The following is a 14,685-nucleotide window of genomic DNA, read 5'->3' as shown; positions in this document are numbered from 1 at the left end:
TCTAGCAATCTTAGATTAAAACAAAAAAGAAAAATATTATTTCATAAGCACAAATCTGTTATAACCTCAATTGTTTATTTTTAAATGGAATTTTAAAAAGATCAAAGTCCATCACATTTCGTCTTTCTCATAATTTACGTCAATAAAACAACCAAGCATCTCACGTTCACAAATATAATAGGTCCTTAATTTCTAAAAATAACCTTCAACACTGTGCTATTAAATAATCTTATTTAGGTTTAGTAGTTATTTATTTTTTTATACATAAGTTTAAAGTATGTGGAAGTTTGTAGTTCAACGTTCCCAACTTCATTTGTTACAACAAGCAAGAAATTTAAAACCTTTGGCCGTCTGCTCGCAGCCTTGCATGAGCAGCGATAGTTCAACAGAATCTAGTTCGTTTGTCAAGAATTTGTTTCGTGGTCGTTTGGAGACAAAACAGGTTTTACCCTTTCCGAATGCAATTACCCCGGATCAGTTGGAGTTTGTTGAGGCACTGGTTGACCCATTAGAAAAGTTTATGACGGAGGTTAACGATGCGGCAAAAAATGACGAACTGGCCAAAGTAGAAGACCATACAATGAAAGGTCTTAAAGAAATGGGGGCTTTCGGGTTACAAGTCCCAGAGGACTTAAATGGACTAGGTCTATCAAACACTCAATATGCAAGATTAGTTGAAATTGTAGGAAGATATGATCTTGGAGTTGGAATTGCTCTTGGGGCCCATCAATCTATCGGGTTCAAAGGGATTTTACTTCGTGGAACTCCTGAGCAAAAGAAGAAGTATCTTCCAACTGTGGCTACTGGTGAAAAGTTGGCTGCTTTTTGTCTCACAGAGCCTTCAAGTGGCTCTGATGCAGCTTCGATTCAAACCAAAGCCGTTAAAAGTAAATGTGGGAAATTTTACATCATGAACGGAGGAAAAATCTGGATCAGCAATGGTGGAATAGCAGAAATTTTTACTGTTTTTGCGCAAACGCCCGTTACAGGGCCAGACGGAACCGTCAAGGATAAAATATCAGCTTTCATTGTTGAGCGTGGTTTCGGAGGAGTAACAAGCGGTCCTCCTGAAAACAAAATGGGAATCAAAGCCTCCAACACTGCCGAGGTTCACTTTGAAGATGTTAAAATCCCTGTCGAAAATATGCTTGGAAAAGAAGGTGATGGGTTCAAAATTGCGATGCACATTTTAAATAATGGTCGATTTGGAATGGCGGGAGCCTTGTCTGGTACTATGCGATCTATGATAGAAAAAGCTGTCGATCACGCCAAGAATAGAACACAGTTTGGGTCTAAGCTTTACCAATATGGTGCTATTCAGGAAAAAATTGCACAAATGTCCATCTTGCATTACGTAACCGAATCAATGGCCTATATTGTGTGTGGAAATATGGATGCTGGTTACGAGGATTTTCAACTTGAAGCTGCTATAAGTAAAATATTTGCCTCTGAAGCAGCATGGCATGTAACTGATGAATGCATACAAATTTTAGGTGGGATGGGCTACATGAAGGAATGTGGTGCCGAACGTGTACTTCGTGATTTAAGAATTTTCCGAATTTTTGAAGGCACAAATGACATTCTCCGTCTATTCGTAGCCTTAACTGGTATGCAGCATGCTGGAAAAGAACTCTCCCAAATGTCAAAAGCAATGAAGTCCCCACTAACTAACTTAGGCACTTTGATGAGTTTTAGTAGTGGGTACTTACAAAAGAGGGTCTTAAAGTCTGGGGCTCCTTCTTTTGGATCACATGCTCACTCTGATGTAGCTCAATCTGCAGCTTTGGCATCAAATTCAATTATGAAATTCGGTATAGCGATCGAAGATGTAGCTGTGAAATACGGAAAGTCTTTTATCGACGAACAATATCTTCAAAACCGAATTGCAAATGCAGCAATAGATATTTTTGCCATGGTGGCAGTGATAAGTCGTGCGACTCAAGCCCTCAACAAAAATGCCCCTGCAGCAAAGCACGAAGCCCAAATGTGCAATGTCTGGTGTTCACAAGCGGTACGACGCGTCAACGATAACTTGTCAGATTTGACCGACAAAACTGCATTAAAATCTTTTGATCGAATGAGCCAGATTTCTAACCGAGTTGTTGAAAATGATGGCCCAAATCAAAGTCACCCTCTTGGCCTTGAATGTTAAAGTATAAATTAATTTGCTGTTATTATTTTCTATTTTTTGTACATATAAATTTGTTATTTTATTTACAGTAAGTAATTTGTTTATTTTTCGTATTGAAATAGAATGCATTTAAGTTCAAATTTGTTTTTTTTTATGTTCACTATTCAACTTAAATGTGCTGTTCCATTTACAGTGTCACATTATAAACTTCATAACCAATCTTTACTGTAATATTTTTTTGTTTGTTTCAAGTAAATTATTATTTAAATAAAATGTATGTGTTATGTAAAGTTAAATACAGCGTTATCTCAAATTAATTAATGTGTTTTTAAAATCTAATATTACTAATCTAAGAGACTGTTTTATAGGTTTAAGAGTTTTTTTGAGTGTAAGGTGTTTAAATGACGTGCTGTGTATTGTGTAATATTAGTGTGCAGAATTAAGATTTAAACCTTATGATGACCAGTTTATAGTTTTTGGCCAAAGCTCTTTACTCCAAGGCCTTTTAACATAATGGAAAAACAAATCTAAAACTTGCATCTCTCTATGCAATATTGAAGTAATCGTGTCTATGAATTTATTAACATAACAGTTCAAAGATTTTGATAAAAAATTGGCATGATCAAATTAATAAAATATGGAACAATCTCATGTTAAAAAATGGCAACTCACAGGCAATTGTGTATCTTAATAAATAAATTTTTAAAAACTCAAAACTTTTTAAATAGGCAAGTCACAAATAAAATTTTAGTATAGGCATAATTTTATGAGTTAATAGTGCATCAAATAGGTGAACATACAAATATGGTGGAAAACATTTTTAAATAATATACTACAAACTAAAGCACAGCAATCAAAAAACTTATCAACATATTCTCTGCTTCAGTCAAACAAACTTCTAATTTTTGACAGGCAAAAGTTTGCCCTCACATTTTCCAAATCCAACTCTAAATCCTTTTCCTTGACAAAATCCTAAAAAACAAAATCCAAAATCCTTTTTTAGATTTATATTGCCCTTTATAACTTACCATTTGGTTATTTTGATACGGATCAAAATATAAGATATGTTGTTTAAAATATAAACACTTTATTACCTGACAAGATCACAGTATCTCCATCTTTCAGAAACTTTCTGGTATTTCCATCACCCAGATCCACTTCCTTTGTTCCCTTCCAACATAACTCAAGCAAGCTTCCAAAACTACTAGAATCCTTAAGAGAAAAAAATAGTTAAACGAAATGACCATAAATAGAATTAAAAAAATTAAAAAGGCACCAAAATTTAAACTTTGGTGCTAAAAACAGAAAATATAAACCTGATAAATACTGTCAGGTAAGAACTAGCAAGTTGGAAATTAAGCAATTTTTAAATTTGCAAACTTTTCTGTGGATGTTCATTGTTGTTGATTAAAGCTTAAATAATTTTAAAAGTTACTTACCTCTCCACTAATAGTTCCTGAAGCATACATATCTCCAGTTTGTGAGTTGCATCCATTTACAGTGTGATGGGCCAACTGCTGCTTCATTGTCCAGTACATATACTGCAACACAAGTAAATATTAATGGCCGGATTATAATAAGTTAGAATTCAGAAAATCAATTTTTTTTTTAAGTTTACCTTGTAGTTTGATTTGCAAACAACTCCCGGAGCCTTCATACCTTCTCCTAAAAAAAGTAGAAAAATTAGACAGAAATCTTAAATCTATTAACATCTACATTGCAAATCTAACTGAAAATAAAATTAATTCGAAACAACATTTTTACACCATTTAACATTCTGTAAATAAATTTTTTTTACAACCAACACATTGGTATTGTTAAGTGGGTTACCGAAGCCTTAAGTTTAAATCCTACTGCATGCATAAACATACCTATTTTAACTTAGAACTTGTGAGCAATATTAGCAGAGCAAAATATTTATTAGACAATTTTAAAAATATTCAATATCACACAAAGAATATCATTGTTTTTAAAGATACACTAAAATTAGAAGCACCATATTTTTTATGTAACCTACCTTGAATAGCAACTGAGATGTTGATATCAAAATTATAATCGTCGTCGTGTTTCAAGTAATCAAGAATCTCAACATCATGGTGCATGTTTGGTACAATAAATGGTTCCAATGCATCCATGGTGACCACCCATGGTGAAATAGTGGTGCCAAAACTCTTACCAAGGAATGGACCGAGTGGCACGTACTCCCATTTTTGTATGTCTCTTGCTAAAATGAAAATAAACAGAAAAATTGTTCATTTTACTAGATGACAGTAATAGATTTATTTTCGCAAATTAATGGTAATCTTAATGGTTTATTTACCAGACCAATCGTTAACCAACACCATTCCAAAAATGTGGTCACCAGCCTTTTTCACATTAATTCTCTCACCAAGTTCGTTACTGGGTCCAACAAAAAATCCCTAAAAAAAAAAAAAAATTTAAGTTAAAAACTTAAAATCTTGTTAAAATTTTATAAAAAAGTTGTTCAAATTAAATTACCATTTCGAGTTCGAAATCCATTAACCGACAAGGTCCAAACACCGGGGGAGCTGTATCATTTGGACGAGTTTGACCACAGGGTCTGCGAATCGGGGTACCAGAGACTACAATCGATGAAGCTCGACCATGGTAACCGACTGGAATGTGCTTCCTGATTAATTTAAATATTTTATTTATAATTTTTGTCCGAAAAAAGTAAAATAAAATAATCAAAAAATTAATTAAAATGAAAAAATTAATTGAAAACTGTTTAAATAATGGTATCATCTAATTAAAAAAAAATTCTTCTAAAATTATAAACAGTTACTTTAAATATTAATACTGCAATTTAATGTATACTGTATAAAATTGCAAAAAATATATCTATTTATCATAAACCAACTTTACAAATTGACAAATTAAGTTTACCAGTTTGGCATGAGAGCATTTTCTTTTCCTCTGAACATTGTTCCAACATTAGTCGCATGATGGATTGAAGAATAGAAGTCGGTGTAATCTCCAATCTTAACTGGTAAATGCATAGTAGCATCACACTGACTCACAAACGCACTGAAAATAATCATTTTTGGTAGTAAAAAAATGATAAAGGTTTTTTCTGTGCCGACTTTTAAGAAAACATTTTTAACTAAAATTAATTTGATGTTAATTGTGGTCAAAATAAATAAAGTTGTGCAGTTTTTTTGAAAGACAATTATATAAAATGAAGAAGGGGTATACATTAAAAAAATAATGCTAACACTTTTTAAAATAGTTTTTTTATTTTTATATAAAAAAAATTAATTTGTTTATTCAAAAACAATTTAAACCTTTTTCTAAGAGCAGCATCATCTCTAAGAACAGGATTGTCTGAACTAAGAATTTTTTGCAATGTTGACCTTGCTTCTTTCCAGGCATCCTTTCCCAATGCCATAAAGGCGTTCAATGTTGACTGTACAAAAATTATTTTATTATAGAATTGTGTTGGCCATTTATTTATTTTGTCGACTTCGGTAAAGCTTTTTTATATAGCAATAGAAATACAGCATTAGTTTATAAAATTAAAATACAACTTTTTTTGTAAAATATTTTCAACCCTTTAAATAGTTAAATACATTAATTATCAATAAACAAAATACTAAATTCTACCTCATCAAAAACATTGGAGTTGGTTAATTTAGGTCCAGTGAAAAGATGTTTTACAACAGACAGTGAGAGAATTTGGTCACCAATTGCTACTCCTATCCTCGGATTTGCCTAAAATATTAACCAACTTAATTCTAACGCTTATTTCTTATATTCATTCAAATATTCATTTCAAAATAGATTATATATACACAAAATAAAAAAATAACTAGTAAAAAAAATTTATGAATTTTTAGTTTAACTATCAATACTTACATTTGAAGCAGTAGAAAAGACTCCATAAGGTAAGTTTTGAAAGGAGAAATCACAGTTTTCGGGAACATTTATAAAAGACATGATCATAAAATTATAGTACCTTAATTATTGCCTGGATAAAAAATGAATAATTAATTAAAAAAGTACAGTTATACAGTGAACAATAGCATAACTAAACAGTGAACAATAGCATAATTAATTATTACAAGTATAAGTAGGTGAAGAAAACCACAATAGTACTAATAATTTTTAAACAAAAAAAAATTATGTTTTTATGATTTTACAATAGCCTAGTCTCTTTATAAGAAACAAACTGATAATAAATTCAGTAAACTTACAAAAAAAAATTAAAATAACTTACTGCATATAACCTTATTTTATAAAGTCAGTGATAATGAAAGATAATAAACCTAACAAAATAAGCTGTGGGATTGAAAATACTGCACATGATTATAAAGGCAAATTCTTAAAGCTGCATTTTAAAGATAAGAAGGTAAATTCAGTCTTTTTTGCACCGACAGTAAAACACATTGGGGTCACAACAAGGTTTAGAGGCTGAAGAAGTTGAATAGTCAACAACTGATGTGTTGTCATGCTTAATATCAAGGAGTAAATCTTCTCGAAGTTTGATCGCGTGAGCGATAATCTCATCAATGTTTGGTTCAGTATTCTTTGTTAGTGCTGTACTCTCTGCTGGGTCCTTTTTCACATTAAAAACCAAAGGGGGATCATGATCTTGGAGAGGGGCCACTTTACCCCCGCAATCTTGACCTCTAATTCCACCTGTTTTCCAAAACACTTTGTAACTTCCCAATCTAAGAGTGTCAATCTCACCAATAATTCCTCCACCTCCACTATTGGGATGATACAAAACTTCATTAGCAACTTGGGTTCCACTTTTAATAAACAAGTTTAAATCGATTCCGTCAAAGTGCCGATTTAAAGGCAAATTAACTCCAGCAGCTGATAGAATCGTTGGAAAAACATCGAGAGCTGAAGTAAGAGCATCACTTGTTTGATTTGGAGTGACATATTTCGGCCAAGTCAGAACTGTGGGCTCTCGATGTCCTGCTTCCCAAGTGGTCGTCTTCGCTGTAGACCCCCCTCCAAAGTTTCCCTTTAACCAGGATCCAAGAAACGGTCCCTGACTTCCAGCAAACTGACATTTTTCAACCCAGGGTCCATTGTCGCCAGTAAACCATGTCAAAGTATTGTCAAATAGGTTATTTACTTTAAGTGTTTTAACTACGCGGCCAATAACATCGTCCATTTCATGAAGAGTGTCGGCATAAACAGTTTTAACATTTGTTGAGTTGGTAAATCTGGAGGCATGGGCTAACGGAGCATGCATGTGAGCAAAGGCTATGTAGAGTAAAAAAGGTTTTTGATTTTTCACTGAGTTTTCAATAAAGTTTACAGCATTCAATGCATATTTATCAGCAAGGTTAATTAAATCAACAGGTTGCTCAATAATGTTGTAGTCTTCATATAGTGGAACAGCAACATCATTATTCCGACAAACAACAGCTTTTTTCATATTTTTTCCCCAATTAAACACCTTTTTCGGGCAAGTTTTACACTCGGGTAAGTTGTACGCAAACTCATCTAAACAGCCCATGTCATTACTGTAGGGAAGCCCGTAGTAGAAATCGAACCCACGGGACCTTGGGTGGTATAGGTGGGTCATTCCTAAATGCCATTTTCCAATCATCCCAGTGTTGTATCCATTTTTATTTAAGACTTCTGCAATTGTGGTCTCATTTAGGGGTAACCCACCATTCGATTCAGGAATAAAATTTTTCACAACCCCTGTCCGTAGCCCCAGTCTTCCTGTAAGCAGTGAAGCACGACTTGGGGTACATACAGATGCTGCAGAGTGAAAATTAGTCAATCTTAAACCTTCTTCGGCCATTTCGTTAAGATTAGGGGTAACGTCTTTGTTTGGGGCCCAATTGGCCCCAAAATCACCCCATCCAATGTCATCAGCAAAAAATATTACAAAATTTGGTCTATCGTCTTTAGAAAGTGTTTTGTCAAACAAAAGTATTATAAAGAACACATATACGCATTTATATTTCATTGTTACCTAAGTCCAGTGATATATCATTATTATAACCTGCAAAATGTACAGTAACACCATTTAATAAAAATTGCAATATAACGATAATAAAAATATGAATGACAGCGTAGTACATATGTGTATATGATTAAAAAAAATAATAAAATAATACTTCGTATTCAGGTTCACAGAATTTTATGAAAAGTAAAAAATTAATGAAAATCTGATTCGGCAAGAAACGTTGTAAACAAGAATATATTGCTACTAATTGCACAAAGTAAACATTGAACTGTAAAAATATATAAAAACAGACTAAAATAACAAATGTATGTTTAATTTGATCTTTTTTTGAAAAAAAACTATTGTACATACTAAAGGTAATAATACACAATATAACATATCACACTAAATTATGCCAAAGCATAAATCTTGAAAAAATTTACAAAGTTGAACTTTTTTGCAATAGAATTATATATAAAAAGTCGCTGAGCGCATGTTTGGCAAAATGTAAGAAAACTGTATTTTTAAATAACAGAATTCGTAATGTTCAGTCTTTTTTGCAGCGACAGTAAAACCTGTTTGGATTGCAACAGGGTTCAGCGTATGGAGTCTCTGAATAATCAGCAACCGTTGTGTTATCATTCTCAATATCGAGAAGTAATTGTTTTTTTTCTTGATTGGCAGAACTAACAAGAAGGTTTACACGGTAATCTGTTTTCTCTGTTAGTGGTGTACTTTCAGCTGGATCCTTCATCAAGTTAAAAACCAAGAGGGGGTCATGCTCTTGAAGGGGGGCCACTTTGCCCCCACAGTCTTTTGCTCCGTTTCCACCTGTTCTCCAGATCAGCTTGTATTCATTCATTCCGGCTGCATCAATTGCTCCCATTGTTCCTTCGCTTCCACTATTCGGATAAAACAAAAAAAACCATCGCGGTGGTAGTGGATTGGATGATGAAGATAATTGTAAAAATTCTCCGTCAAATTTTCGGTTGGTAGGCAATTCGATTCGAGCAAATCTTAGAATTGTTGGAAAAATATCAAGAATCGAATTCAGTTCCTTGTTTGTAACATTTCTAGGCACGCTCTTCGGCCAAGTTACAACTGTGGGGACACGATGTCCTGCCTCCCAGGTGGTGTACTTAGCCGTAGAGCCTCCTCCAAATTTATTTTTTAACCAGGAACCAAGAAACGGTCCCTGACTGCCACTGAACTCACACTTTGCAGACCAGGGTCCATTGCCGCCAGTAAACCATGTCATCGTGTTGTCAAATACCTCATGTTTTATAAGGGCTCGAACTATTCGGCCAATAATGTCGTCCATTTCATGCAAGGCATCAGCATAAACTGTTTTAACATTTGTTGCATTGGTAAATTTTTTTGCACGTACTAATGGAACATGCATGTGACTAAAGGCGATGTACAGTAAAAAAGGTTTCTTAATTTTTACGGCGGTTTCAATAAAGTGTATTGCATTTGATGCATACTTTTCAGGAAGATTCACTAAATCAACAGGTTGCTCAATAATGTCATAATCCTTATACAATGGAACAGCACTTTCATATTCCTTGCAAGCAGCTGTCTTTTTCATATTTTTTCCCCAATGAAACTCCTTTTTCGGGCAAGTTTTACACTCAGGTAAATCATATGCAAACTCATCCAAACAGCCCATGTCATTACTGTAGGGAATTCCATAGTAGAAATCAAAACCTCGAGACCTTGGGTGATATGGGGGCGTTATTCCTAAATGCCAGTTTCCAATCATCCCCGTATGATATCCGTTTTCCTTTAGGACTTCTGCAATTGTGGTCTCATTTAGGGGTAACCCTCCTCTTGATTTGGGGGTAAAGTCTTTCACAACCCCTGTCCGTAGCCCCAGTCTTCCTGTAAGCAGGGAAGCACGGCTAGCTGAACTACTAGATGCTCCAGAGTGAAAATTAGTAAACCGTAAACCTAATAGAGCCAGGTTATTGAGGTTTGGGGTAACATCCTTGTTTGGGGCCCAATTGGCCCCGAAATCACCCCATCCAATATCGTCGGCAACCATTATCACATAATTTGGTCTTTCATATTTACATATTGCCTTTTCCAACAAAGAGATCATAAAAAATAAATATACCAATGCACCCTTCATTTTCAAGTTAGCAACTAAAAAGTTAAAAAAAGGTTTAAATGAGTTTGTAAATTTGTGTTTTTAATTTGAAAATTATTTGTTACATGAAAAATAAGTAATTACTGTAAAATTTAAAAAACTTGTACTTTACAACAAATTTTTACTAACTTACCAAGTAAAATATTGGCGATCCAATATAACTACAAATATTTTCCTACTTTTAATACACTTAGTTTTTAAAACCTACCTATTTGACCTATAATATACAATAACCGTTAACTAAATTAACATAACCATTTTAAAAATCAAAAATTTATATAGAAATTTTTATGGTGAACATTAGCAATATTTTTCGGTTACTATGTGTATTCATATGATTGTTATTTGTACAAATCAGTTGAAGTAGATTAGCAGTGTACAAAGGAGTACACGAAGAACTTAATTACAAACAAAAATTAAAAAAGTTGTTTATAGTTTTTAATTATTGTTGCAGTACTACACTTCTTGAATATCTGAAGTGATTTTTAGGCATTGGTAGCCTATTTAATTTCTAAATGTTTTTCACAAATTTTTTTATAATCATTGGTGTCAATGCGCATCCAAAAAGCAAATAAATCCAATGAAGATATAATACAAATGCCACCAGGCCTGTTTAAATTTTTTTACAATTTCATTTTACAATTTCAGTGCTGAGTCCAACTAATTTTCGAAAGGTCGATTCCTTCTTGTTCCATTTCCCACAAGGGACTCAAGTCTCTTAATTTGTTGACTTCTGTGATCACTCGATCAGCTGTGTAGTCCACTTCCTCGACAGTCGTAAATCTTCCGATACCAAATCTGATGGAGGAGTGTGCAAGAACATCGTCTGATCCAGTGGCTCTTAAAACATAGGAAGGCTCCAGAGATGCTGATGTACATGCGCTTCCGGAGGATAAAGCCAACTCCTTAAGAGCCATTAACAAGCTTTCTCCCTCAACATGGGAAAACGATAAATTAACACATCCTGGGTAGTTTGTAGCTGGGTGACCATTTTGGATAACACCGGATAGTGAAGAAGTGATTTTTTCCACCAATCGATCTGACAGCATTTTAATGTGGATGTGATCAAACTCCATGTCCTCTTCACACACCTCACAAGCAGCTCCAAGACCAATCACAAGAGGTCCAGGAACAGTCCCGCTTCTTATACCCCTCTCTTGTCCTCCTCCACTTTGCATTGGCTCGACCCTTACTCTCGGTCTCCGTCTAAGATAAAGAGCTCCAACTCCTTTAGGTCCGTACAATTTATGCCCGCTGATCGACATAAGATCAATTTTCATTTCATTAACATCAATTGGAATTTTTCCAACAGCTTGAGCTGCATCAGTGTGATAAAAGACTTTGTGTTTTCTACACATTGCACCAATATCAGCAATTGGTTGAAGTACCCCAATTTCGTTGTTAACAGCCATGATTGATACCAGTGCTGTATCAGGTTGTATTGCGTTTTCTAGTTCTTTCAGGTCAACTAACCCATTGGTTTGGACAGGTAAATAGGTCACCTTAAATCCATCATTTTCCAATGTTCTACAAGAGTCTAATACACATTTGTGTTCGATTTGAGATGTGATAACATGTCGTTTTTTTGATGCATAAAATCGAGCAACACCTTTTACTGAAATGTTATTCGACTCAGTCGCCCCACTTGTAAATATTATTTCTCTAGGATCGGCCTTAATTAAGCTTGCCACTTGTTTCCGTGCAATCTCGACTTTATCCTCAACCTGCCAGCCATAAGCATGCGTCCGACTATGTGGGTTACCATAGTAACTTACAGAAAACGGCATCATTTGGTCAAGGACTCTGGGATCTAGTGGTGAGGTAGCTTGCATGTCCATGTATGCAGGTCTTTGATCTTGTTTCCAGTCTAAATGCCCTTTATCAATTGTTGCTTGAGCAACAGATTTGTCAGTAAAGTTTGGGGTTGCACAGTTAAGGGTTCTTGCCTGTAAAATTCTGCTGCATTGTATTTGTCTTATTCTCGGTATCATAAACGTTCCGGTTGATTTTAAAAAATTCATTTTTTATAATTTACAAAATGTGATCCCAAAAAAAAATCTTATAACTTATAGTTGATGGCCTATTCTATTTTTTACACTAGTTTCAAATATCCTTATTACAATCAATCTGAAAACATAATGATGTGTAAATAAATGATGAAAAATGATAATAATGATTGTAGGATGAAAACTATAACTTATACATATATATAAAAGCTAATAAATGAATAACAATAAAATAAAGGCACAGATTAAATAAAAATTATAATTACAGCACAATATAAATATATATACCACCTAAATATATAAAACAAACATTTTTGATACAACATTGCGATTATTTAGTAAGAATGCACTTGAGAATAAAACCATACAATGAATAATTACCAAATTAAATAACAAATAAAAATAAATGCACAATAATTTAGTTCAATAAGTTACGAGTATAAAAAATATTAATTGCAAAGACAAATGAGTTACACTCTTAGTACATAAGTATTCGGAATTACTTTAAATAAAAACAATTTTATATATGTTTACATCAAAACAAAACCAAACTTTTTATAGTACAATGGCAGCTACGCAAAGTAATTTAAAAATAAAAAAAATATTAAGACAAAAATTAATCAAAAAAACAGTTCAAAAAAACTTTAAAATTTGCCAGGAATTAATTATTTTCGTGGCTATGTAGATACATAGTGGCCACTTCCATTTGGGAGCCAAGTGTTTCTGCCCATGCCCCGACACACATTGCATATTGGTCGGGTGCTAACTTAACATCACAACCTCGCTTGTGATAGATATGAACAAGATCGGGATCTACCATGGACATCACATCCAGATCCGGATCTGCGATCATTTTTTTAAATAAATCCACATCTTCGCCTCCCCAACCCTTTATGTCAAGTCGAAAGCCTCCCACTTTTAAGTAATCGCTTTTATACATTGCAGCTACACCAAATGCATAATAAATCCAAAACCCTGTCTCTTTGTTAATTGCCATTTTATTTTCAGTTAATGCTTTAAATTGGGGGTTCACAGAAGCTGCAGCGTCCATTATTTCGGGGTCATATTGTGAGAACATGATTGGAAATATGACCTGCTGATTTTGGATGCAATTTCTTCTCACTCGATTTAAAAAATCGGGCCCAATACTTAAGTCCACATCGAGAAATAAAACAATTTCATCATTGTTGGTTTGCATTACTCCAGTGTGTAAACCTACAGCACGACTAAATTCTCCTGTTGTGAAAACATATTCAACCAAAGCATTTGGGTTTCGGGCTTTGAATTTATCGAGAACTGCAATGGCATGAGCTACAGAGTCATCTGATTTTGATTCTTCTGGTTTAAACACGACAAATAAAATACGAACTGGACCAGACTTAAAACCATCATCCCCTAAAACATGTGTTTCATAGCGACTTAAAAACATGTCAAAGCGCTCTGTTACTTTTGATAAAGGCGAAATAATATTGATCATTTCTTGGCCAGATTCATATGTAATGTCAACAAGCTTTGGTTTGCCTTGTATGTAAGGCCTTAACATTTCAACTGACGTATGTTCAATATTTTCGTTCGATTTATCCTCGTCGTAATTAACAAGATACGTAATTCCATGAAAAGGGTCAATGTGTCGGTGAACTTTTTTCATCTTCATTTTTCCCGTTGTTGTTTTTTTGATCTGATCCTCCTTTTCAATAAAACTCTGAGCTTGCTTTTTAATGTCATTCACTTCTATTCTCCACATACCATTTAACCCAATCCTCGGTTCCTGGTTTATCATTTCATAATGGTGTTTTTCGGTTAACAATCGCCAACGATTCGTATTAGCAAATTTATGCGACAGTGGTTTGTAACGATAAGATCTATAATATCCCGACGATAACTTCTCGTTTTTCGCGTTTATTGATTGTTGGTCATCGACAAGGTCCGAAAGTTGCGGACACGGGCGACAATCTATTTCTGGGCAAACACATTGGCTGCGAATTCCGGTTGATTCCAAAATGTCGCTGTTCAAAAATTTGCCGATAATAAACCAACCGACTGCTACAGATAAAATAAACTGATAATTAAGGTAAGTATTCGAAAAAAGCATCGTCTTTACTGTCGACAACATGGTGTTAATTTTTAAAAGCACCGAACAACGCAACAACAAAATTTTAATCACAGTGAAACACGTTGTTTCGTAAACAAACGCTGCGCAAACGGCTATCGTTTTTGCAAATTAGAAGGACTCGAGCAAGGTGGAAAAAACTTTAACATCACGCCAGTAACATAAATTGCGTCATAGTGACACAACTTCACCCAAAAGAATTTAAAGATGTTTTGGCATGTTAACCGGGTAAGAAATGTAATAAGCGTCGGTCTACGCAAAATTACTAAATTTTTTTACAATCATGACGTTTTTACCCCTTTTATATCGTCACAACTCTTGCCAAAACAGCGCGTAACGTTGCTATGCAACATA

General features: G+C 34.1%; 5 protein-coding genes and 1 pseudogene across 6 annotated transcripts; 1 reads left to right on the top strand and 5 right to left on the bottom strand.

Moving 5' to 3' along the window:
- Positions 1-150: 150 nt before the first annotated feature.
- Positions 151-2,427, top strand: LOC145751858 (very long-chain specific acyl-CoA dehydrogenase, mitochondrial-like). The gene has a single exon (XM_082567978.1). The coding sequence runs from the start codon at positions 278-280 to the stop codon at positions 2,150-2,152; it is 1,875 nt and encodes a 624-aa protein (XP_082424104.1). The 5' UTR covers positions 151-277; the 3' UTR covers positions 2,153-2,427.
- Positions 2,428-2,694: 267 nt separating this feature from the next.
- On the bottom strand, positions 2,695-6,184 carry LOC145753290 (fumarylacetoacetase-like). The gene is made up of 11 exons (XM_082569700.1): positions 6,008-6,184; positions 5,756-5,863; positions 5,437-5,558; positions 5,039-5,179; positions 4,631-4,781; positions 4,452-4,551; positions 4,149-4,355; positions 3,750-3,796; positions 3,571-3,672; positions 3,226-3,343; positions 2,695-3,103 (listed from the first exon to the last, which is right to left on the bottom strand). Exons 1-11 carry the CDS (start codon positions 6,092-6,094, stop codon positions 3,030-3,032), a joined length of 1,257 nt encoding a protein of 418 aa, XP_082425826.1. The 5' UTR covers positions 6,095-6,184; the 3' UTR covers positions 2,695-3,029.
- Positions 6,185-6,454: 270 nt separating this feature from the next.
- Positions 6,455-8,149, bottom strand: LOC145753288 (arylsulfatase G-like). The gene has a single exon (XM_082569698.1). The coding sequence runs from the start codon at positions 8,085-8,087 to the stop codon at positions 6,507-6,509; it is 1,581 nt and encodes a 526-aa protein (XP_082425824.1). The 5' UTR covers positions 8,088-8,149; the 3' UTR covers positions 6,455-6,506.
- Positions 8,150-8,610: 461 nt separating this feature from the next.
- On the bottom strand, positions 8,611-10,433 carry LOC145753287 (arylsulfatase G pseudogene; annotated as a pseudogene). The gene is made up of 2 exons (XR_014283843.1): positions 10,349-10,433; positions 8,611-10,211 (listed from the first exon to the last, which is right to left on the bottom strand). The product of XR_014283843.1 is annotated as an arylsulfatase G pseudogene (transcript).
- LOC145753289 (cysteine desulfurase-like) lies at positions 10,433-12,336 on the bottom strand. The gene has a single exon (XM_082569699.1). The coding sequence runs from the start codon at positions 12,234-12,236 to the stop codon at positions 10,860-10,862; it is 1,377 nt and encodes a 458-aa protein (XP_082425825.1). The 5' UTR covers positions 12,237-12,336; the 3' UTR covers positions 10,433-10,859.
- A 214-nt stretch (positions 12,337-12,550) lies between these two features.
- LOC145752570 (chondroitin sulfate synthase 3-like) lies at positions 12,551-14,408 on the bottom strand. Its single transcript, XM_082568875.1, has one exon. The coding sequence runs from the start codon at positions 14,332-14,334 to the stop codon at positions 12,883-12,885; it is 1,452 nt and encodes a 483-aa protein (XP_082425001.1). The 5' UTR covers positions 14,335-14,408; the 3' UTR covers positions 12,551-12,882.
- Positions 14,409-14,685: the final 277 nt, after the last annotated feature.

Source organism: Corella eumyota, chromosome 5, assembly GCF_963082875.1.
Source record: "Corella eumyota chromosome 5, kaCorEumy4.1, whole genome shotgun sequence".
NCBI lineage: Eukaryota > Metazoa > Chordata > Ascidiacea > Phlebobranchia > Corellidae > Corella > Corella eumyota.
Note: the sequence above shows the minus strand (reverse complement) of the source record. Positions and strands in the feature narration are given on the sequence as shown.

Coding starts and splice junctions, on each gene's coding strand:
- LOC145752570 (XM_082568875.1), bottom strand. CDS start 14,334: ATGTTGTCGACAGTAAAGACGATGCTTTTTTCGAATACTTACCTTAAT.
- LOC145753289 (XM_082569699.1), bottom strand. CDS start 12,236: ATGAATTTTTTAAAATCAACCGGAACGTTTATGATACCGAGAATAAGA.
- LOC145753288 (XM_082569698.1), bottom strand. CDS start 8,087: ATGAAATATAAATGCGTATATGTGTTCTTTATAATACTTTTGTTTGAC.
- LOC145751858 (XM_082567978.1), top strand. CDS start 278: ATGTGGAAGTTTGTAGTTCAACGTTCCCAACTTCATTTGTTACAACAA.
- LOC145753290 (XM_082569700.1), bottom strand. CDS start 6,094: ATGATCATGTCTTTTATAAATGTTCCCGAAAACTGTGATTTCTCCTTT. Junction 5,864..6,007: donor TCTTTTCTACTGCTTCAAAT/GTAAGTATTGAT, acceptor TTAATATTTTAG/GCAAATCCGAGGATAGGAGT. Junction 4,782..5,038: donor AATGCTCTCATGCCAAACTG/GTAAACTTAATT, acceptor TAAATTAATCAG/GAAGCACATTCCAGTCGGTT.